At 44.6% G+C, this 22,946-nt stretch overlaps 1 protein-coding gene across 1 annotated transcript in view; it reads right to left on the bottom strand.

Annotated features, from left to right (window-relative positions):
• The window catches only part of FBN2 (fibrillin 2), a 340,887-nt gene that overhangs the window by 196,021 nt on the left and 121,920 nt on the right, over positions 1-22,946 (bottom strand). Inside the window, exons 6-7 of the mRNA XM_044275860.1 lie at positions 14,167-14,364; positions 6,197-6,322 (exon numbers count right to left, since the gene is read on the bottom strand). Coding sequence (XP_044131795.1) covers positions 6,197-6,322; positions 14,167-14,364 — 324 coding nt within the window. The remainder of the gene's footprint in view (positions 1-6,196; positions 6,323-14,166; positions 14,365-22,946) is intronic.

Here is a 22,946-nt window from a genome sequence, read left to right as displayed (position 1 = left end):
ATTTGATCTAACAGTGTGTCAGACAGAGAAGTGACAGGCCCTGCACAGGGGAGGGGCAGAGGCCTAAATGTTTCTGGTGCAGGCACAGGTCGCAGAAGAGTAAGGGAGCGTGGCAGCAGGGGTCACTTCCAGAGGCCTGAGCTCCCAGTGTCAGCTAGTGGTCGTGTCTTGACTAGCAACCCAGCGGTTCCTGAATGGTTGACTCAGTCATCCACTTCATCCCAAGCGACATCAGACACCCCCAGCCAAGAGTCAGTGGGTTTGTAAGACACAACCCTTAGTTGGCATGGCCCTGGAGCAGGCCCTGTGCCCTCACCTGTCTTCAACCTTTCTCTGTCATTTTCTGTTCCCTCAGCCATAGAAGTATAATATGCTGTGTGCTCAGCTCCACTATACAGCGAGGATGAGCTACTAGAGTACAGTCAGCAGCTACTGGCCAGCCAAGATGTGGAGGAGACATCCGCCGCTTCCTCCGGTAGGCGGGCAAGTAGTGATGAAGAGAGTGGCGTGAGAGCTGGTGTTGCTAGTTGTCAGGCTCCTGGCTCAGAGACCATTTAGAAGGACATCAGTGATGTGCAGATAGTACTGGATGATGATATAGCCAATCGCAATTGGGAACTGGGTGATGAAGGAGCTTCGTCATCATCGTTAGAAGAGGGTGGCAGCTTGCGCGTGAGGTAGTGGCAGGGTCAACAAGTCAATAGCGTGGCCGGGAGTCAGCAAAGTGGCAGAAGTGGGAGATCTGGAGCCAACCATGCCTTGGGTAGACCACCTGCTTCACAGGAGCCTACCTTCCTGGAAAGTAGTGGTGCAGGGGTTCACGGAGGCAGCGGCGGTAGCAGTCAGTAAGTACGGAGTGTTGGGGGTAAAATCACCTACTCGGCTGTGTGGCAGTTTTTTGTTAAGCAGCCGGAGGAGGTGATGTCACCACCAGACATCTGAGAAGCTCTGTCAGACGTTCTTCAGAACCTCCTGCTTGAGGTTCCTTTTGTTTTGCTTTCGTTTTCTCGTCTCGTTAGCCTCTCTCAGCTGTCATGTAGTTGCACTGATTGCATCCCTTTAAATCCCTTCCCATACTGCATCACTTTGCGGTTTATACAACTTCCTGGAGTGTGTGCATGCTGGATGCTACTACTGAGTCTTCTACAGATAAGTTTTGTTCATTCATTTGTGTTTTTCTGTTTGCTGGATCCCAGGTGACCCTGACTCCCTCTGTATCAAGTGTAGGGAGCTGGTGGTCGTGTCCCCTCACTATTATAGGGTGTTCAGGTGTCATACAGTCGAGGAACGAGGATATGCAATCATCTACCATAGAGATTTTTTGCATAGGCTGAGCAGTAAGGGAGAGTGCCAGGTCTGTTACAGGGCTTACCCTCTGGTTCCTTAGTTTTGGATCCAGTCAGTCGGATCTTCATTTTGCGTCTTCTAGTTTCTGTACACCTTCCGTGACAGGTGAACATGGCCATTTACTGAATTTGTGGCAGAAGGTGAAGTGTGGCCAGGGTGCAGCGTCACCATAAAGTGGCCTGGGTAAACCATGGCTCCAATGTGGTGGTCTAGCCTGCCGCAGCAATTGCTGCATCACCCAGTGGAACGCACCCGATTTCAGGCAGTCAAGGCTCCACCACCTCAGCCAAAGGGAGCTGTCTGTCCTTCCCATCATCCACTGGTCCTGATGCTCCTACTCCTCATCCTCCTATTCCTCATCAGTAATTTTGTCAACAATCGATCACCGAAGCGAGAAACAGTATGTCTGCACTCATCCAAGGGCGCAGAAGCTGAATGTGCTCCTGGCCAAGTTGCTGGTGCGGCAGTCCCTCCCTTTCCAAGTGCTGGGCTCTGCACCTTTCAGAGAACTTATGGCTTGTGCCAAGCCAAGGTGGAGAGTCCTAAGCCGTCATTTCTTTGCCAAAAAGGCATGACCAGCCTTGCACAAATATGTAGAACAGAAGGTGGGCCAGTCCTTGAGCCTGTCGGTGTCTGCCAAAGTGCACGGCAGCGGCGACGTGTGGAGCTGTAAATACGGTCAAGGAGAATATATGTCCTTTATGGCCCACTGGGTAAATGTGGTTCCTGCCCAGCCAAACCAGCAACTTGGCCACGTGACGGCGCTTCTGCCTTCACGTTCTCATGTCGTTGGTCCTGCGACAATGTCTGCCTCTGCCTCCCCATCCTCCACCGTGTACTCAGCCTCCACTGCAGGGACAATTCACATTGCTCATCCAGCATACCACATGTGTAGGACACGGCGGTGTCAGGCAGTTCTACACCTCGTTTGCCTGGGCGAATGGAGTCACACAGGGGAGGAACTGCTCTGTGTCCTTTATCAAGAAATCGAATCCTGGCTTTCTCTGCGACTACTCAAAATCGGAACCATGGTGACCGACAGCGGGAAGAATATGGTGTCGGCACTGTGTCAAGGTAGGCTGAGCCATGCGCCCTGAATGGCGCACATGTTCAATCTGGTCATCAAGCGGGTCCTGAAGTCTTACACCCATCTGCAAGACATCCTAAAAATGGCCAGGAAACTTTGCATGCACTTCAGCCACTTGTACACCGCAAAGCAGACCCTCCTTGACCTGCAGCCGTAGAACGGGGTACAACAACATAGGCTGATATATGACGTTTCCGCCCGTTGGAATTCCACCGTCCATATGTTGGACTGATCAGAGAGAAGCCATAAACGATTTATTGATGATACAGGCGGACAGGATACTCCCCTGTGTAACTTCAATGTTACCCAGTGGCAGCTCATGCGTGACATCTGCCATTTGCTCATGCATTTTTAGGAGGCCATGTTATTTGTCATTCGGCTGGACTACGGGATGAACAACATCATTCCACTGCTTCATATCCTGGAACAGATGCTAGTACTTCTGGCTGGTCAGGGGACTGGAGACGTGGCACCCACATCTCAAGGCCACATGAGCCCTGTGGGGGCTGAACTGGAGTAGGAAGACATTGGAGCACAAGTAATGTTTAGTGTAATGGGTGGTTTTTCTACACAGGTGACAGGAGAGGAGGAGCAGGAGCAGCTGGAGGAGCAAGAGTGAGAAAAGGAAGATGAGGCCCAGGCACAATGAGGCAGTATATAGAGATGGAGGCAGGGAGTCCCTCCGAGTCACTTTCTCTAACGGCCCGCTACATGCTCGCTTGCTTAGGTAGTGACAGCCGCATTGTCATCATTCGGCAGAGTTTGACTTCTGGCTCTTTACCTTGTTGGACCCTCGCTACCGGTCCAAAATGGGGGCCTTTTTTACACTCGCTGAGAGGGAGAACAAGCTAAACTACTATAGAGACATCCTATGTAGTCAGTTGGCTACTGCTTATCTGCGCCATCGTCCATCCTCTCGCAAGTCTGACTGGGGGGGCCCTTTGCGCTCTCATTCCACTGCCATGGCTGCTGTGGCAGGGTGGGGGATAGGAGCAGTACCAGCTCCATCAGCAGCAGCTTGGATCTAGAGTGGACTATGAGCAGCTTTCTTAACCTGCCTAGTGAACAAACTACTCACCAGCAGCATCTAGATCTGGAGAAGAACCTGAACCAGCAGGTGGTGGCATACTTGACGGTTTTGAAACGCGTTTGTGAACAAAAACTTTGTTTAGCGGTGATTGGATCTCAAAAAGACCCTCCATTGAAACAGCACATCGTGCATGGAGAAGTTGGAGTCCCGATAATCACAGCCTGCATGCACTACAACAAAAGGTGCCGACACGAGCACAAACTCCAAGGCTGAGACTGGACAGCTGCGGAAGATAAGGTATATAAAGGGCAAAGCCACGTATGTATAAACCAGTGCAGAGTGCTGTATGAAAACGCCTGGATGCCGATAAGAGATACTAACTTTAAGAGTATTGCAGCCAATAATATACAAACAGCACGGCATAAGCACGGCACAAGTAAGCTGTAATACAGGAGAGACTAAGATTCTAATATATTACTATAAAGGAACATTGTATGAAAGGATTATAACAATCATGATTTTAAAACAAAAACGGCAATAAAAAGTCGCATGAGAATGGCCACATCTGATTATAGGTTCCATATGATTGCGAGAGCTCCGCAACAGGAACCAAGAAAGGGACTATAATTTGCTGCTACAATATTTGCTATTAAGCGTCTTTCATTATTAGTTTTATTTTTCTGTATATTTGGTGTATTTTATGGTTATTTTAAGATGTCATTTTTAGAGTATATATATTTTTTTTTATGAATAAAATATAGAAACATATTGTTAAAGCCAGCCATTGATGTATTTACCAAGGACTTAAAGCTAGGTGGTTGTAGCAGGCTGAGCTACATTTCGGTGAGCGCTTTAGAGAGATTGTGTTTTTTTCTTTGCATTATTAGAGTAAGTCCAGGCAGCATGCTGAAGGTAGGGCTGGTTTGGTGTTCAGGCCCATATTTCACATCCTAAGCCCCCTGCTTCATAGCTATATTAGAGACAATTGGGGGAGGAGGACAGAACATGGCAGCTATTGATTGCCACCACAGAGAAACAGCTTCTGAGGAGGTATTTTGCTGCACTGTGCTATTTGGTTCTGTGGGATCGTACTCTGTGCTGCACTATGGTATTGTAATGCTTAGATATAGGGACAGACATGGACAGTGAGCCCTGACCTGAAACCCAGCACACTTTCCCTACTTACTTGCAGTTCAAGGCAAAGGTACCAAGACTGCAACTGGTCGATGGTCCTTATGTTACTAAAGTGCAAAGACAAACACCAAGAAACAAAAACAACGCAAAAGGAATAGTCATATGAAAATGGGTCAGAACCAGGTGGACAACACAGTACAAAAATGAGACAGAGTAGTCAAAAGACAAGCTGAGATCAAATACCAGATGGGTTGCACAGTACAAATCACGTGAGACAGAAAGTGGTCAAAAGACAAGCTGAGGTCAAAAGCACAAACAAATCCAAATGAATCCAAAAACCAGGAACCTAGCTAGTGAGTCCAAACAAGACTATAACGGGCAGTGCTTTATGGCAGGAAGGGGTTTAAATAGAGCGCTCAGTCCCTGGATCACCACCTTATTATGACCAAACCATTAGTCATAACACTAGCACACAGGAATAGAGCAGCGATAGAGCAATCATCCCACCGCTGGTCTCCTCCAGCACACACCCGTTGTGGGGAGAAAGAGCATTGGATCCTGTTGCTAAGGATGCTATTGTGTCACTAGGGGTGTGGCTTAGCAGTGAGTCTCTCCCTGTGCAGTTGCGCTGAAGTTGAAGATCTCGCTGCTGGAGCCCGGACAGGTAAGTTTGTATTGGTCCCATCTACTTTTGTTGCCCCACTTTCTGTCAATTTGGAACCACCTAAAACATTGGGGACACTTTTAGTTTTTTTTTTAAAGCCACTTTAAGCTCCCAGTCTGCCCTTGGATTTCCCGTTCCCTTCATCCCATATATAATTGACACATATTGACTGTGGTCACTGGTAGTTATTCTGCACAGAGGGCCCACCGGCAGTTTGGTATAGGAAATAGCAGGACAGCACTGGGCATTGCATACACTGTGATACACTGTGGAGTAAGGCTGATTTCCCTCAGTGTTTCGTCAGTGATTTCAATCAGCGATTGTCAGACAAAACTATGTGCAGGTAAAAAACTGAGAACAGGTCCAAATCTTTCCATTATTCCTTATTTCTGTGTAGGCTCTACCCCTGGTTTTGGTTCACACTGATTAATAGAAATTACTCACCGAGAACTGACTGTGTGAAAGCTGCCCTAAAGGTGCTGTCCAGGAACCCATAATTTCTAACAGGCGCTGGAAGCCTGCCTCCCCTACTGAAAGGATCATACCTTCTCCTTGCCGCTCCAGGCCTCCTCGCTGGCTCTCATATCTCCATCTGTCTCTTGTGGACAAATCAACTATAAAGCGAGCAGTTGGCTGAAGGAAGTCAGGTAACCATGCCCATGCCAGTGAGGAGGACTGAAGTGGCAGGGAGCAGGTAAATATGATCCTTTCAGGCAATTATTAGGAAAGAACCATATGTTCTCAATAAATGCCCGCTCGTCCGAGGAGGTGAGAGCTGCATGTCACAAAGTCCTATTTTGCTCATTTTTGAAGCCATAGTTTTGGAGAGCCGGTTATAATAAACTCACCAGCGTGTTTTTGCATGATTATTCAAAATTATAAATCAAGTCAGCAAATGGAAAGACTTTCATATGGATGCATCTATCTGGCTTACCTTCACACTTTTGTGTTGTTTCACTCTGCTTATGACCAATAGGACACTTGCATTCATAAGATCCATCTGTATTAATACAGTTTCCTCCTTGGCAGAGTCCTGGAATTGCTTGACATTCATCAATATCTGGAAAGTTTGAAAAATAACATTTGCATGCAAGTTTATTGGAAATTGATGCTTCATAATGGGAAAGCAATGCTAAAAACAAACAAACTGTAGGCAGTTGTTCTATGGCTTTGGCTGCTTTGCATACATGAAAGCTATACTATTATTTTTGCAAATAATAAGGATAATGGTCATGGCAGTGAAAACTAGATTATTTTGGACCAATGCTATTCTTTTTTTTATCCACAAGAGATACAAGATTTAATAGGAACAAATAATAAAAGAAGGGTCATGGGATGTAGGTATGTGGCATTGACACAGTAATATAAAGTCTTAAAGTGCAGCAGATTTGGATCACCCACTTGAAACCATAACCAGATGCTTATGGTCTAGTGTTCAAGTTGCGTTCAACTATTCACCGCATACATAGAGAACAGGGTATGCTGCATACATGGAGATTAGGGTATGTTCTGACAGCCACTGCATACATGAAGATAAGGGCATGCTCCACCATTCACTGCATACATGGAGATCAGGGCATGCTCCACCATTCACTGCACACATGGAGATCAGGGCATACTCCGCCAGTCACTGCATACATGGAGATCAGGGCATGCTCCACCCTTCATTGCATACATTGAAATCAGGGCATGTTCCGCCAGCCACTGCATACATGGAGATCAGGGCATGTTCTGCCAGTCACTTCATACATGGCGATCAGGGCATGCTCCACCATTCACTGCATACATGGAGATCAGGGCATGTTCTGCCAGTCACTTCATACATGGCGATCAGGGCATGCTCCACCATTCACTGCATACATGGAGATCAGGGCATGCTCCAACATTCACTGCATACATGGCGATCAGGGCATGCTCCACCCTTCATTGCATACATTGAAATCAGGGCATGTTCCGCCAGCCACTGCATACATGGAGACAGTGGCGTACCGCCCATAGAGGCAGACCACGCCACTGCTATGGGGCCCGCGGCACTGGGGGGCCCGTAGCGCAGATAAGGCCCCGCCCACTGATGACCTGCAGCCGGCTATGCTGCTGCTTTTCTCCCCAGGGCCCCCCCCCATGTTTAGCTGAATCGCCTCCCAGAGGCGCGGCTAAGTCCTCAACACCCGCCCCCCTCCTCAGCGCTGCGCTCTGAAACACCCGATCCTCCTCTCGTCGGCGTCCCAAATCCCGCGCAGGCGCAGTGCCGGCGATTGCCTGCGCCTGCGCTCTGATAATACGGCTGAGGGCAACAGCTTCAACATCGTCACTGGGCATGCGCCGAGCCCAGTGACGATGTTGAAGCTGTTGCCCTCAGCCGTATTATCAGAGCGCAGGCGCAGGCAATCGCCGGCACTGCGCCTGCGCGGGATTTGGGACGCCGACGAGAGGAGGATCGGGTGTTTGTAGAGCGCGGCGCTGAGGAGGGGGGCGGGTGTTGAGGACTTAGCCGCGCCTCTGGGAGGCGATTCAGCTAAATGATGGAGGCGTTAGTAGCTTTCATATTTAGGCGGGCACGGCACTAATCAGAGGGGCACCGTTCCTGGGCACCGTGGAGAAAGAAAAACGCCCCTCTGGGCTCCAGTCCTTACAGCAAGAATCGATTTTTAGAAGAAAGGACAAGACTGACATGGAAAAGAAGAACACAGATGGAAAAAAGGTACTTTATTAAACATGGATCCATGAGTACCTTTTTTCCATCTGTCTTGTTCTTTGGATTGTGAGTCCTTGTCATTTCTTCAAAAAATCGATTCTTATGATATGTAAATGACGCTGTAAGGAGCCCAGAGGGGCGTTATTCTTTCTCCACTGTGCCCAGGAACGCCCCTCTGAAGTGCCGTGCCCGGCTAAATTTGAAAACTAATAACGCCTCCAAGTTCATCTAAATCGCCTCCCAAATCCGATCCTCCTCTCGCTGGCATCCCAAATCCCGCGCAGGCGCAGTGCCGGCGATTGCCTGCGCTATGATAAGATGACTGACGGCACTGCGCCTGCGCGGGATTTGGGATGCCGGCGAGAGGAGGATCGGGGTGTTTGCCGCAGAGCGCGGCACTGAGGAGGGGGGTGTTGAGCACTTAGCCGCGCCTCTGGGAGGCGATTTAGATGAACTTGGAGGCGTTATTAGTTTTCAAACTTAGCCGGGCACGGCACTTCAGAGGGGCGTTCCTGGGCACCGTGGAGAAAGAATAACGCCCCTCTGGGCTCCTTACAGCGTCATTTACATATCATAAGAATCGATTTTTTGAAGACATGACAAGACTCACAATCAAAAGAACAAGACAGATGGAAAACAGGTACTCTGTTAAACATGGATTCATGAAAAAAAAATTGGGGGTAAATTGCTAGTGACAGATTCCCTTTAAGGCTACTTTCACACTTGCGTTCAGAGCGGATCCGTCTGGTGTCTGCACAGACGGATCCGCACCTATAATGCAAACGCTTAGATCCGTTCAGAACGGATCCGTTTGCATTAACATGAACAAAAAAAAACAACATTTTTTTTTTTTGTTCATGATAGTGCAAACGGATCCGTTTTGACTTTACATTGAAAGTCAATGGGGGACAGATCCGTTTGAAAATTGAGCCATACTGTGTCAACTTCAAACGGATCCATCCCCATTGACTTACATTGTAAGTCTGGACGGATCCGTTTGCCTCCGCACGGCCAGGCGGACACCCGAACGCTGCAAGCAGCGTTCAAGTGTCCGCCTGCTGAGCGGAGGACAGACAGAGCCATACTGATGCATTCTGAGCGGATCCGCATCCACTCAGAATGCATTAGGGCTGGACGGATCCGTTCGGTGCCGCTTGTGAGAGCCTTCAAACAGAACTCACAAGCGGAGACCCGAACGCAAGTGTGAAAGTAGCCTAACATGGCACCCCAAATAAGGAGACCTGCAGGCTGCAGCAGATATCCCATGTGACAGGTCACCCCCAGGAAACCCCTAACAGTTTCTGTAGGTCATGTATAAATTTATTTAATGGGGGTGTGGCATGGGAGGAGCAAAGTCAGGAAGTGGGAGGGGCCATGGTGGGTAGTGGGCGGGGTTAAGGGGCCCAATTCAGATTTTTGCTATGGGGCCCAGTGATTCCTATGTACGCCTCTGCATGGAGATCAGGGCATACTCCACCATTCACTGAATACATGGAGATCAGGGCATACTCCGCCAGTCACTGCATACATTGAGGTCAGGGCATGCTCCACCATTCACTGCATACATGGCGATCAGGGCATGCTCGACCATTCACTGCATATCATGCTCGACCATTCACTGCATACATGGAGAACAGGGTATGCTCCACCATTCACTGCATACATGGAGATCAGGGCGTGCTCCGCCAGTCACTGCATACATGGAGGTCAGAGCACACATGGAAATCAGGGCTTATTCCGCCAGTCACTGCATACATGGAGATCAGGGCATGCTCTACCATTCACTGCATACATGGAGATCAGGGCATGCTCCACCATTCACTGGATACATGGCGATCAGGGCATGCCACACCATTCATTGCACACATGGAAATCAGGGCATGTTCCGCCAGCCACTGCATACATGGAGATCAGGGCATACATGGAGATCAGGGCATGCTCTGCCAGTCACTGCATACATGGAGGTCAGGCATGCTCCACCATTCACTGCATACATGGCGATCAGGAAATGCTCCACCATTCACTGCAGACATGGAGATAAGGGCATGTTCCGCCAGCCACTGCATACATGGAGATCATGGCATGCTAGACCATTTACTGCATACATGGAGATCAGGGTATGCTCCACCATTCACTGCATACATGCAGATCAGGGCGTGCTACGCCAGTCACTGCATACATGGAGGTCAGGGCATGCTCCAGCATTCACTGCATTCATGGCGATCAGGACATTCTCCACCATTCACTGCATACATGGAGATCATGGCATGCTCGACCATTCACTGCATACATGGAGATCAGGGCATGCTCCACCATTCACTGCACACATGGAGATCAGGGCATGCTCCGCCAGTCACTGCATACATGGAGATCAGGGCATGCTCTGCCAGGAACTGCATACATGGAGGTCAGGCATGCTCCACCATTCACTGCATACATGGGGATCAGGAAATGCTCCACCATTCACTGCAGACATGGAGATCAGGGCATGTTCTGCCAGCCACTGCATACATGGAGATCATGGCATGCTCGACCATTCACTGCATACATGGAGATCAGGGCATGCTCCGCCAGTCACTGCATACATGGAGATCAGGGCATACTCCGCCAGTAACTGCATACATGGTGATCAGGGCATGTTCCGCCAGCCACTCCATACATGGAGGTCAGGGCATGCTCCGCCAGTAACTGCATTCATGGCGATCAGGACATGCTCCACCATTCACTGCATACATGGAGATAATGGCATGCTCGACCATTCACTGCATACATGGAGATCAGGGCATGCTCCACCATTCACTGCATACATGGAGAACAAGGCATGCTCCGCCAGTCACTGCATACATGGAGATCAGGGCATGCTCCGCCAGTAACTGCATACATGGTGATCAGGGCATGTTCCGCCAGCCACTCCATACATGGAGGTCAGGGCATGCTCCGCCAGTAACTGCATACATGGTGATCAGGGCATGTTCCGCCAGCCACTCCATACATGGAAATCAGGGCATGCTCATCTTTACAAACACCTGTAGGAAGCCTTACTGATATGACCAATAACTTTTCCCACAAGAAATTAGAGTACCAAGATATGAATGTCACAGTTACTGTACCACAAATTGCAATGAATAACATACCACCTAGAAACCACTGATGGGTTGCTGAAAATCACTGGCCACCAGTTGCCCAATAACTACATATAACAACTGCTTATCTACTTATAACAGCAAGGGACTACTGACCATCAACAAAGAATCATCACCAGAAAAGGATTGGTCAAGTATTTTAATGTGCAGAAAAGGAACAAAAGCACGTATGGATCATCTCACTATGGAAATGGAAGAAGGGCTGATATTATCAGGTTCTCCCTAGGAAGAATAATCTATCTAGTGACCTAAAATACAAGTTCTACAAGACAGCACACATCAAATTATAAATCCTTTGTTATCCATTGCACTCTTGCTATGTTCACATAAAGGGGGAAAATGCCTAGCCATTACAGGTGGGTATGATAATAAGAAAAATCATGATTAATGGGGTTGTACAGCTAATACATATTGATGACCTATCCTCAGGATAGGTCATCAATATCTGATTTGGGGGTCTGACCTCCAACAACCCCAATGATCAGCTGGTTGAAAAGGGGGACGGCGCTCCTATGAGCACTGTTTCCTCTTCAAGATTACACTGCGTGTGGTCTCATTTGCAGCGGCGGCACAGTATAATTACAAGTGATCATCTTATTTACGTGAATGGAACAAACACTTGTAATTACTCTGCACCGCCAACACTAGCGCCGCTTCCTCTTTAAACAACTGATCAGTGAGAGAGCCAGTTGGACCCCTGATGATCCTGATGACAGGTCATCTATATTATAATCTCGAAAAACATCTTTAATTCTGCACATCCTTACCATCACTTTGTGAATAAATGTGCTTAAATTCTTTCTACAAAAAAAAATAACATTTGCAGAGCTTGACTTTCCTACATGAAAGAGAACTTTTTCGTCTTACACTAAGTGAAAACATCCATTGACTGTTACAAAATGCTGAAAACGCAACAACTCCTTCATGAAGAAAATCTTTTGGAAGAAAGCATTACTTAGAATCACAGCTTTTGACTATAAATCTTATTACCGCATACTTTATATGTAACAGAACAATCCAAGCTATAGTACAGTATGCCAGAACGGACACAATGACACTATCTCCATGTTTTACTGAAAGATCTCACTAAACTTACATCTATAAAACAGAACTGTTAAATCGCTCTTTATCCTATTTGAGATACATTAAAATCCTCATGAGGGTTTTTGCATAAGAGTCTGAATTAGGGTCCTGTGTATATGTGTCATGTGTCCTCATATACTGTAAATCGAACAGCGGTCAAGTAAGCAAGCTGCGTCTTCATTAATCTCTATGGAGCTGGAACAAGGCTCCTATTCTTGTGATCAGTGGGAATCTCAGTGGTTGGACCCCCACCTCAGTCTGCAGTAAGGGTACAGAGGGGTGGTAACCAGTTGGGGGGGGGGGGGGTGTACCACAGTCTGAAAATGGCAGCACTGATTGGATAGAAAGAGTCTGTGTCGGTACACACCTCCAACTGGTTACCTCCCCTCTGTACCCTGACTGCAGACTGCTAGCAATTATTTCATAACTTCTAGTTGAAGTAATAAAGGAATGGTACAACATACAGACATAAGAATAGATGTTTCAGAATTGTTATTACATAGGGAATGCATGAAGCTATTAAAGCAGGCATGTCATTAGTGGAGAAAGGACTTGTTATACAATTCTCAGATGAGGACCCAGTTCAGGTCCTACCTCCATTAACCAGAGTGGAGAGTACACTGATATCAATTTGTGTAACATTTCAGTTCTCCTGTGGTTTGTGCTTCAATGTCCCGAACTCAACATGATTACAAGTAATCACTTGGGGTCCAAGCTGCAACATGCCATGTGTTCAGATTGTCATTGAGGGGACCAATGTCCAAAGCAATCACATTTATAGCCAGGATTTGTGGCGTGGTGCAAGCATTACCAAATGGAGTCACCTTGCTCATAGCAACATCACTATGAAATATGCTAATGATTGCACATGCTACTTAGTATGCCATAGGAATATTAATTTGACTTTAACTAGTCGGGCTCATCAGAATGCATAAAGGATTTTGTAATTAGGAAAGGAGAAAAGGTTCTTGCACAATCTAATGTCACTGGGGAATAGTTATTTCTGTCTGTTATAGCCTTTGACCAGTTCACCCCCTGCTTCTTACTTTATCACTTAGTTATGTCTTTGTTCTCTGTTGTGATATACTGGCTATGCTCAAAATAAACATGTAAAATGCAGACATCGCAGCAGATCCCAATGTCTCGTCGTCTAAAACCAACAGTTTTTATAATTACCTAATCAAATTCTACAGATAGGCACATTTGTGTTAAATTTCAGGTGTGTATTAAAATCTATGTAACACTAAAACATAATGTAATATTCTTGTAGGTGCTAAGATAATTACGCTTTAGTATTATATTGCATGGTATTCTGATTAACAGGATGCCCTTGATTCTAGTAATTATATCTGGAGTGAGCAGGGAGAAGTCACAGATTGCGGCGAAAAGGACAATGGCGCCGCAATCTGCCCCAGAAATATGCCTATATTAGGCATATTTCTGGTTAATAAATGACACCCTATGTTTTTGGAGTCTAGATTTTTTGGTTGTCTAAGTAATTTTACATCTGGTGCCTAACATCGGGGCAGTGTTATGGATCTGATGCATTTGAAAAGGGTCATGTAGCCATTATTCTACTGGTATGAACTATTCTTCTCTACTCCTGAAACTGTAGCTATATAGCTGCTCCATACAGAGTCATATGACCAATGCTGACTGTAAGTTAGTTAAGTGTTCCTCAGAAAGGTCTCCACTATGACCCTTTTGCTAAAAATGGTTTAATAACCACTAACTTACATGAATATATTTTATAAATTAACATTTATCCACTTATAACATATCATAAAGCATTTTAGCTGAATGGGTCTAGTGTATGTTCACAAAAAAAGTTTAAAAGTAAAATGTAGGTCTAGTAGCTGATATGATTGTCATGGGCTTTTTAAGTAGTAGTATAATTATTGCCTTCACAGTAAAATATATTGATTTATTTTACTTACAGGAAATTAATTTATTACAAATAGACATTAGTATGAAGCAGTTTACCTTGGCAGGCTCCACTGCGTACATTGGGAATGTAGCCACGACGGCAGGGATGTGGTTGAGCAGGGCACATCTCACATGGGTGTCCCCAGGCACGTCCAATGGTTGCACAGCAGAGAGTTTTTGTGCATACGATACCCGTCACCTGACCCTGACACATCTGATTGCTGACTTGAGTGAAGCAGGGCCCTGTTCTGTAGTCTGAAAGTAAAAACAGCAAAAGAAAATATTCAGATCCGGTCAGCACCATCTCATGATCTCAAAACCTCAAATTCAGCAAATCTACTATGAAAACAGAAATATGAATAAATTGAAAACCCAGATGACACATTTATATTGTTAGTCTATACTTGTAAATACCTTTTTTCTTTCTTTTTATTACATTTACAGACCGTTTGTCTAATTAAATGTACAATACAACAAATACTATGCAACTATAATATGTATATAAATCGTATATGAATGAACAAGGTATAAATGAAAATATAAGTAAGGCTTAATGAAGTATTAGGAATTATTTACAGATTTGTTATAATCTACTCGCAGTGGTTGCATCTAAATTCTGCATCTGAAATTCTTACAAAATCTCACACCAATGCATTAAAGGGGTTCCCCGGGAATAAGAAAATATTATTACTAAAAATACTTAACTACAACTTGATTATTAATATATTCCCAAATACCTGTCATTAGTTATAATGGCTCGCTTTATCTGGGGAGCAATCATCAGGAGAAATAAATTGGTCGCTTTCCTATTAGTACACACAAAACCTGTCCTAATCACACAGGGGATAAGTTACTTCACAACACTGAGCTAAAGAGCTGCCTCATCCTCCTCTCTGCTCTACTTGTCAGGGATTATGATCCTGAAGACAGTTTAATATGATCCTCAGCTGAAGATCTGTAGGAATGGAGCTCATGATGAGACATGAAGTACAGAGAGGATGGTAGGGATATGGATAATGAGCAGCGGCATTTGTAGGAAGTCTTCAGTACCACAACCCCATATTACCACAGTCTGTCCTGTCCATCCTCTATATGCTTCATATTAACATGTTGCACTATATCACTAATGGCTAGTTTGTAGGGAAACTGTCACCCTCTATTAGCTACAGCTGAGTGTCCCTGGAGGACTCATTCTCAAATGTTCAACAAAAGATGATCCGCTTGCATCATCCTGTTCAATAATAAGATCAACAATGGGTGCCAGACATTCACAAATATGTGGCAATGAAACAATGAAAATATAAAACATGACCTCCAATATCAAAGATCAAGAATCTATAGCCGTATTGTAGTAAGGGTTGTCCAGGCAAGGGGCGTACACAGATTTCACCACACACATATCACCATTGAATATAAGCTTCCTCAGAGGTCTTTAACTGCTTAAAATTATTTTGTGGCAGCGTGTATAAAGATTGTTATATATTTTTGAATATTGGATGTTGATTTGTTTTATAGTTTATTTTCTTTTAGGGATGTTTTATTATTTATATGGTCTATCAATCTCGCACGCCATTCAGTTTTAGTGTATCCCCCTTTCTTGATATTGGAAGGTGAATCTTCAACCCAGTCTGAGGTCCAGAGAATTCTGGATTAGGTTTTTATTGAGAATATCTTTGCTCTTTGCTCCATTCATCTTTCCCTCAACCCTGACCAGTCTCCCTGTCCCCGCTGCTCAACCCCCCACCTCCCCTTCCCCTCCACACACACAGCATGATGCTCTTACCAGCTTCACTTTAGGAATAGTATTGGACAGGTGATCAGTAGTGCCTAGTTAACTCCAGACATGATGCTTAAAATGTATAATGGACAGTGGGTGTGTAAAACTTCCCATCTTGATTTGGGGCTAGTCCTAAGGGCATTACCCTGGCAGTCCTCTGTATTTCACCCTTTAACCCCTATAAAGGGATCTGGTCTTCACTGCAGGAGTGCTACCAGGCCATTAGTTATTGGAATAGTCCCAGCGCACCATGAAGAAGTCTTCTAAGAGACTTTCTTTTGTGCAGTCATCTTCCAGCAATAGTAAAGACCCCAATCCTGCTCCAGCTGCTTTGCTGACTCAAGCCACGTGGCTGTTCGAGCTCCCCACTACCTCTCTGACTTCCGTTCAAGTGTGGATGATTCTGAGGGGAGCTCTTTAGTTACTCCAACGCAGCCCCGATCAACCGACCTAACTACCAACAGTCTCTGCCGAACTATCAACAGCTGCCATCTTGAGCTTGGCAAAATAGTGAAACAAGACCTGCGGCACAGATGGTTCGCCTCACTCCACTTCTCCATAAGCCAGTCCAGAAAATCAAAAAACAAACTGGGACACCATGCAAAACCTCTGTAACAAGACAGAAAGATCCTGTCCACTGAGTGTTGAAGATGCCCTTAAAGGGAACCTGTCATGCTGAGCAGGTGACGCTGAGCAGATTGATATATAGTTTGAGGGAAAAGATTTAAACTTGTACTATATATATATATATATATCCATGCTCATTCTGGGCTTTGAAGTCCAGGAGGCAGTCCAATTAGTGATTGACAGCCTCCCCTCTATGACTGTGAATACAGACATAGCTGTCAATCACTGATAGAAATTCAAATGAATGAAACACAAAGTTTACTGAATATTTTCCCACAAAACTGTATATTAATCTCCTGAGCTCACCCTGCTCTATAACATGCTGCCTGCAGATTAATTTGCATTTTCATGGTGAAAGGATCCCTTTAAGGCCATACTTACAAAAATCCAGGCCGCATCAGAAACCTTTCTGAAATGATGGCCCTATGCTGTTCTATACAAAAGAACATCAACCAGACCATCACCAACCTCGCATCCACCATTAGTGAACACAAAGATGAAAGGGTACATGAGTAATTTTCTCCAGGCCCACAATGATCTAGTTGATGCCTACAATAATCTTACAAATGAACTTGTAATAATCCAGCTTAAGACTGCGGACCTCTAAGATAGATATTAAAAGACCATCGTTAAATTCTGTAGCATCCCTGAAAAGTTCCCTCTTTCAAAGCTTTCTAAATATCTCCAAAGGTTTTTCCACTCGATTCTCCCTCACACTGAATACCATTGCTTGCATTAATTTTTCTGCATAAAAGAGCAACTCGTGCAGGCCTTCAGAAAACTACCAAAGCTGCCAGACCCCTACCAATCAATGATCCAAGCCAGGAGGTTTCTCTCAGAAATAACACAATTTCTCCACCTTCGCAGCATCCCATATAAATGATGGTTTCCCAAAGAAAATAATTTTCACCAGGAATGGAGTCACTCACATCATCTCTTTAGTGGATAAACGCCTTAAAGAGAGTCTGTCACCTCCATATGGCCATATACAGTGCTTACATGGCTCTGTAGCACACCTATGCAGGATTGTAACGGTACCTTTGTTCTTTTCTTTAGACTTGCACCAGCAGGAAAAACGAAGTTTAATTCATATGCAAATGAGCATTTGCAAGTGCCCAGGGGCGGCGTTCAGTGTGTAGGAGCCCAGGCTGCTCTGCCTTCTTTTCACTTTACTCCTCCCCAGCCTCTTCCTTTGCCCGCCCTCCAAGTCCGGACCTATCAATGAGGCAAGAATCTTGGAGGGCGGGCAAAGGCAGAGACTGGGGAGGAGTGAAGTGAAAAGAAGGCAGAGCTGCCTGGGCACCTACACACTGAACACCGCCCCTGGGCAATTGCGAGTGCTCATTTGCATATGAATTAAACTTCGCTTTTCCTGCTGGTGCAAGTCTAAAGAAAAGAACAAAGGTACCGTTACAATCCTGTATAGGTGTGCTACAGAACCATGTAAGCACTGTATATGGCCATATGGAGGTGACAGACTCCCTTTAATTTTCTCCAGGTCTCCTAGAACCACATTGAAGTGAAACACTTTACCAAGAATCACCTAAGATACTCAAAGTTCCATCCTAAAAATCACGGCACAGAATATTTTTTTTCCTGCTAACCTTACCCACTGTTCTGTTTATAGACTCCTAGAAACATAGAAGATTGACGGCATAAAAAGATCACCTGGTCCATCTCGTCTGCCTTTATATTATTTCATTTTTTTTATCTTAGGATAAGCATGTGTTTATCCCAGGCAGGTTTAATTCATCTACTGTAGATTTCCCAACCACATGTTCCGGGAACTTTGTTCCAAGCTTCAACCCCTTGTTCAGTAAAATAATATTTCTTGACATTGCTTTTCAAGTTACCCCTTGCTAATTTCAGATTGTGCCTCAGTTTTTTGTGTTCTCATTGGGAACACTCCCCCCCCCAAACATTATTTAAACCTTTAACTAGAGTTGAGCGAACACTTAGATGTTTGGGTTCGGGGAGTTCGGCCGAACTTTTAAAAAAAGTTCGGGTTCGGGACCCGAACTTGAGCCGAACTTGGACCCGAACCTGAACTCCATTGAAGTCAATGGGGACCCAAACTTCACTTTATTTTTTTCCGTTACAACATGATTGTAACGGAAAATAATAGTATTAGCTTTTTCAGATCTGAGTGAAAACTCAGATCCAACAGTATATTCTAACAGAGAGGCGTTCCTATGGTGATGGGGATGCTTCAAGTTAGAATATACTGAGAACTGTGTACATAACTGCCCCCTGCTGCCTGGCAGCAGGAGCCAGACCCCCCTCCCTCCCCAGTATTAAAATCATTGGTGGCCAGACTGATGACGACATTCTCCTGGGCGATGAGCAGGAGCCATGGCGCTCCACCGCTTCCAATTTAGTGCAAATGGGGGCCTTCATGCTCCAGTCAAGGACCTGTAATGGGTGGCAACGTACTTAGACCCCGGTAAAAACACAAAATGGCGGACATGTTACTAGCATCATAGAGGGCTGTCAGAATGCAGCATTTCCAGGCCTTGCTGCGAGAGATGCTGCATTCTGCTGTTGCGGGCACTGGCAGAGGAATTTCCACCCACAGCGAAACAGGTGTGGGTACCAATCCTACCGCGCCTGCAAAAAGAGGGCGGTTTTAAGATGTGTTGGTCACTTCGGATATTTGATCATTCTTGCAGCAAACCCATCAACAACCACCCTCCAGATCCAGTCTCAGGGAATGCCTAGACCAACAGGTGTCCGACTACATCGGGTTAAATGCTGATGTGGACACTCTGAGAAGCGAGGAACCCCTTGACTACTGGGTGTGCAGGCTTGACCTGTGGCCAGAGCTGGCACAATTTGCCATGCAACTTTTGGCTTGCCCCTTGTTGAGTGTCCTGTCCGAAAGGACATTCAGCGCAGCAGGAGGGATCGTGACCGATAAGCGCACTTGCCTATCTCACAGTGTGGACTACCTCAGATTTTTAAAAATGAATGAGGCATGGATCTCGGAGGGATTGAACACCTGTGATGACCATGTGTAATTGAATTTCCTCATGTCAGCCCCCACCACCCAGAACAAAGAATGGTCCTTGCCTTATGTATATATAGCTGCATAAAATGCTTATTGCCTAATTTTTGGGGCCTGTACTGACCGACAGTTACATATTTATCCTGTGACCGCCTAATGCACCTCCAGCCACAGAATCCAAAGTTCTGTGCTGTCAGGTGAATGCCTATTGTCAATTTTTTGGGGCCTGTACTGGCCGACAGTTACATTCTTAGGGCTCATTCAGACGGCCGTATGCTATCCGCAAAAATGCGGATCCGTTTTTTTGCAGATTAGATGCTGACCCATTCACTTCTATGGGGCCCTTTTCTATTCCACAGTTCCGCAAAACAAATGAAACATGTCCTATACTTGTCCGTGAAAATCAGGACATGGCCCCATTGAAGTCTATGGGTCCGCAAAAATACAGAATGCTATCAGTTTTTTTGCGGATCAGTTTTTTTGCGGATCCGCAAAAAAACGGATAGCATTCAGTATTTTTGCGGACAGCATACGGCCGTCTGAATGAGCCCTTATCCTGTGACCGACTAATGTACCTCCAGCCAAAGAATCTAAAGTTCTTTGCTGTCAGGTGAATGTCTATTGGCTAATTTTTGGGGCCTGTACTGGCCGACAGTTACATATTTATCCTGTGACCGCCTAATGTACCTCCAGCCACAAAATCCATATTCTTTGCTGTCAGGTGAATGCCTTTTGCCTAATTTTTGGGGCCTGTACTGGCCAACTGGACATTTTTTATCTCTAGCCACATAATTACACCCCTGTCTCACTCCTCTGCCTCTCATTATGGTGGCATATGAATCGCTTTCACCATAAGGACCTTCTAATGTTACAGGGTCATGTGACTGTGCCCCCCACCCCATACTGTGCCCCCTAACATCCTGCAGTGCCCCTAGTCATTCCCTTTACTGTGACTTCTTATACCCTTTTATCCGGTCACGGTATGGCAGTGTTATCCGGTCACTTTACAGAGGTGATATCCGGTCAATCTATGTGGTATCCAATAACTGGATGGCCATAACTGTATCCCTTTCTCTGCCCACGCCATCCTTTTTTAGACCTGGCATGAGCAGGAAAAATATGCAGTTTGCGGTGCTTAAGACCTTTGCGCCACAATCTGTGTCAGAAATACGCCTAACATAGACATATTTCTATACAATAAATGACCACATAATTGTATTATTATTCGGGGTAGGGCTAATATCTTTATATTATATAGATTCTAGTGTATTATACTGTGCCCTGTATTTTCCGGTTCGCCTGTCATTAAAGTGAATAAACATTTGATCGTGAACACGCATTCGCAAATCATCCCGGCCGATGTTTGTCCATCACTATAAATATATATATATATATATATATATATACTTCTGATATATATGAATGCATAATATGTGGGAAACTACTACTGATGTTTTTAGCCATAATATATTTGCATATATTATAATATATTATATATTCTAAACATATTATAATGTATGTAAATATATTATGGCTAAAAACTTTTTTAGCCTCTATTTCTGAAAAGTTTCTGCCAGGATTTGAATTTACAACCTTCTACATTAGAGGAAAGGACTTTAACCACTCAGCTATAAAGCTGAATGATAAACTGTGTTAGTTTGTCATGTAGTAAGTATTCCTATACAGCAGAAGTATCATTTCATATTTATATAGTGTAACATGTAGCTGTATAGCATAGTGGTTAAGATTCTTGGCTCTAATGTAGAAGGTTGTGAGTTCAATTCCCAGCAGAAACTTTTCAGAAATATAGGCTAAATTGGATTTAAATACACTGACTTGAACACACGAGGTATTCAGGCGAATACTGCGATGTGCCAAGCATCGCGATGGTGTTCGGCCGAGCATGCTCGCTCAACACTACTCTTAAACTCCAGTCAATTACTGTCAGGGGTCTATGGGGTTGAACAGGTCTCTCAAAAGATCACTCCTAGGAAGCAAGACTTTCCCATGCAGTCTTAATCTGCATATGGGAATTCCACATCAAACACCAGAACCCACCAAACTTTACTTACAAATGGTACCCTGATACAGTATATACTACTACAACACCACAAAAAGAACTCTGGGGTATGTAGAACCATCCACACCTCTGTCACGTTTCAGGAAATTAATGTTATCTTAAATAAGGGAGGAAGATTTGTTGTACTCATAAACATTATCAATGATGTTATCTACACAATAGTCAATCTTTAAGCACCCATTTCTTCTCAAGTCTCATCTTTGAACACAGTGAAAATGAAGCTAGCACCAAAAATTACAGGTAGGTAAATTATTTGTGCAGACTTTATTATTGTCCACAATGGATGTATGGACACCACATTGAGACACAATAGATTTGGGTCCCTGGCTTCACCAGGAAGACTTGTATGATATCTGATGCAGTTATTACACCGATTATACGTGTCCCTAATTTCCCAACTAACACATACAGTACATATGGCGAAATAACAAATTGATATTTTCTCTAAAATCAAATTGAGACACCTCACCACTGATCGACAAGATTACTTTACACTTAATGCCCCACAGCTACTAATTATTTCTCTTTATGGAATGCTGATTTAATAAATCTCACCATAAAGAAACCCATAATCTTTTAGAGAGAATAGCAGTATTGGGGGCCAACACCAAGTAAATCCTAATCCATAATTGCTAACCAAATTACAGGAAGCCAAGTTTACCCTGCAAAAACACTTAGAATCAATATTCAACAAACAAAATAAATCCTGAAAAAGACTGACTACAATTTGTTATAGAAATGCTAGCAAATTAATGGAAAATATAGTGGCCCAATAAAGCGGCCTAAGTGAAATCTAGTATAGCTGAATGCTTGCTCACACAATTCCAAAATAATTCACCTCCAGGAAACAGCTGCTGAATTCAGCAAATATTTTCATAATCAGTACAATCTTTGTGCACGCCCAGCTACTCCTCAACTGACTTCCCCCTAAATAAACACCTTTTTTAAATTCAGTAAAGCTACCAGCCTTAAAGCCTAAACAAAATGATTCTTTAAACACTCCTATCAGAATAAGAGAGTTCTAACAACATCAATTCACATAAACTAGGTAAATCCCCAGGGCTTGATGGCTTCACCAGAGAATACGTCAAATCATTCCATAAATCACTGGTGCTTCATTTATGCAATGTCTTCAAGCTAGCAATAACATACTGTAATGCCAATTTCTTGCTGAAATTCTTAAAGCTAATATCATCACCCAGTAAAACTCCCATAACTCCTACAGACTTTTGTCCCATCTCTGTCCTTAATGCCAATCTCAAAATGTACACGAAAGTGGTAGCGTCCAGACTCTTAACCCTTCTCCCTTTTATCATTAAAAGTAATTAAAAGCCTGTACACTAGGATAC

This window comes from Bufo gargarizans, chromosome 1, assembly GCF_014858855.1.
Source record: "Bufo gargarizans isolate SCDJY-AF-19 chromosome 1, ASM1485885v1, whole genome shotgun sequence".
In the NCBI taxonomy this organism is placed as follows: domain Eukaryota; kingdom Metazoa; phylum Chordata; class Amphibia; order Anura; family Bufonidae; genus Bufo; species Bufo gargarizans.
The sequence above is the reverse complement of the archived record's forward strand: the minus strand, read 5'-3'. Positions and strand labels throughout refer to the sequence as shown.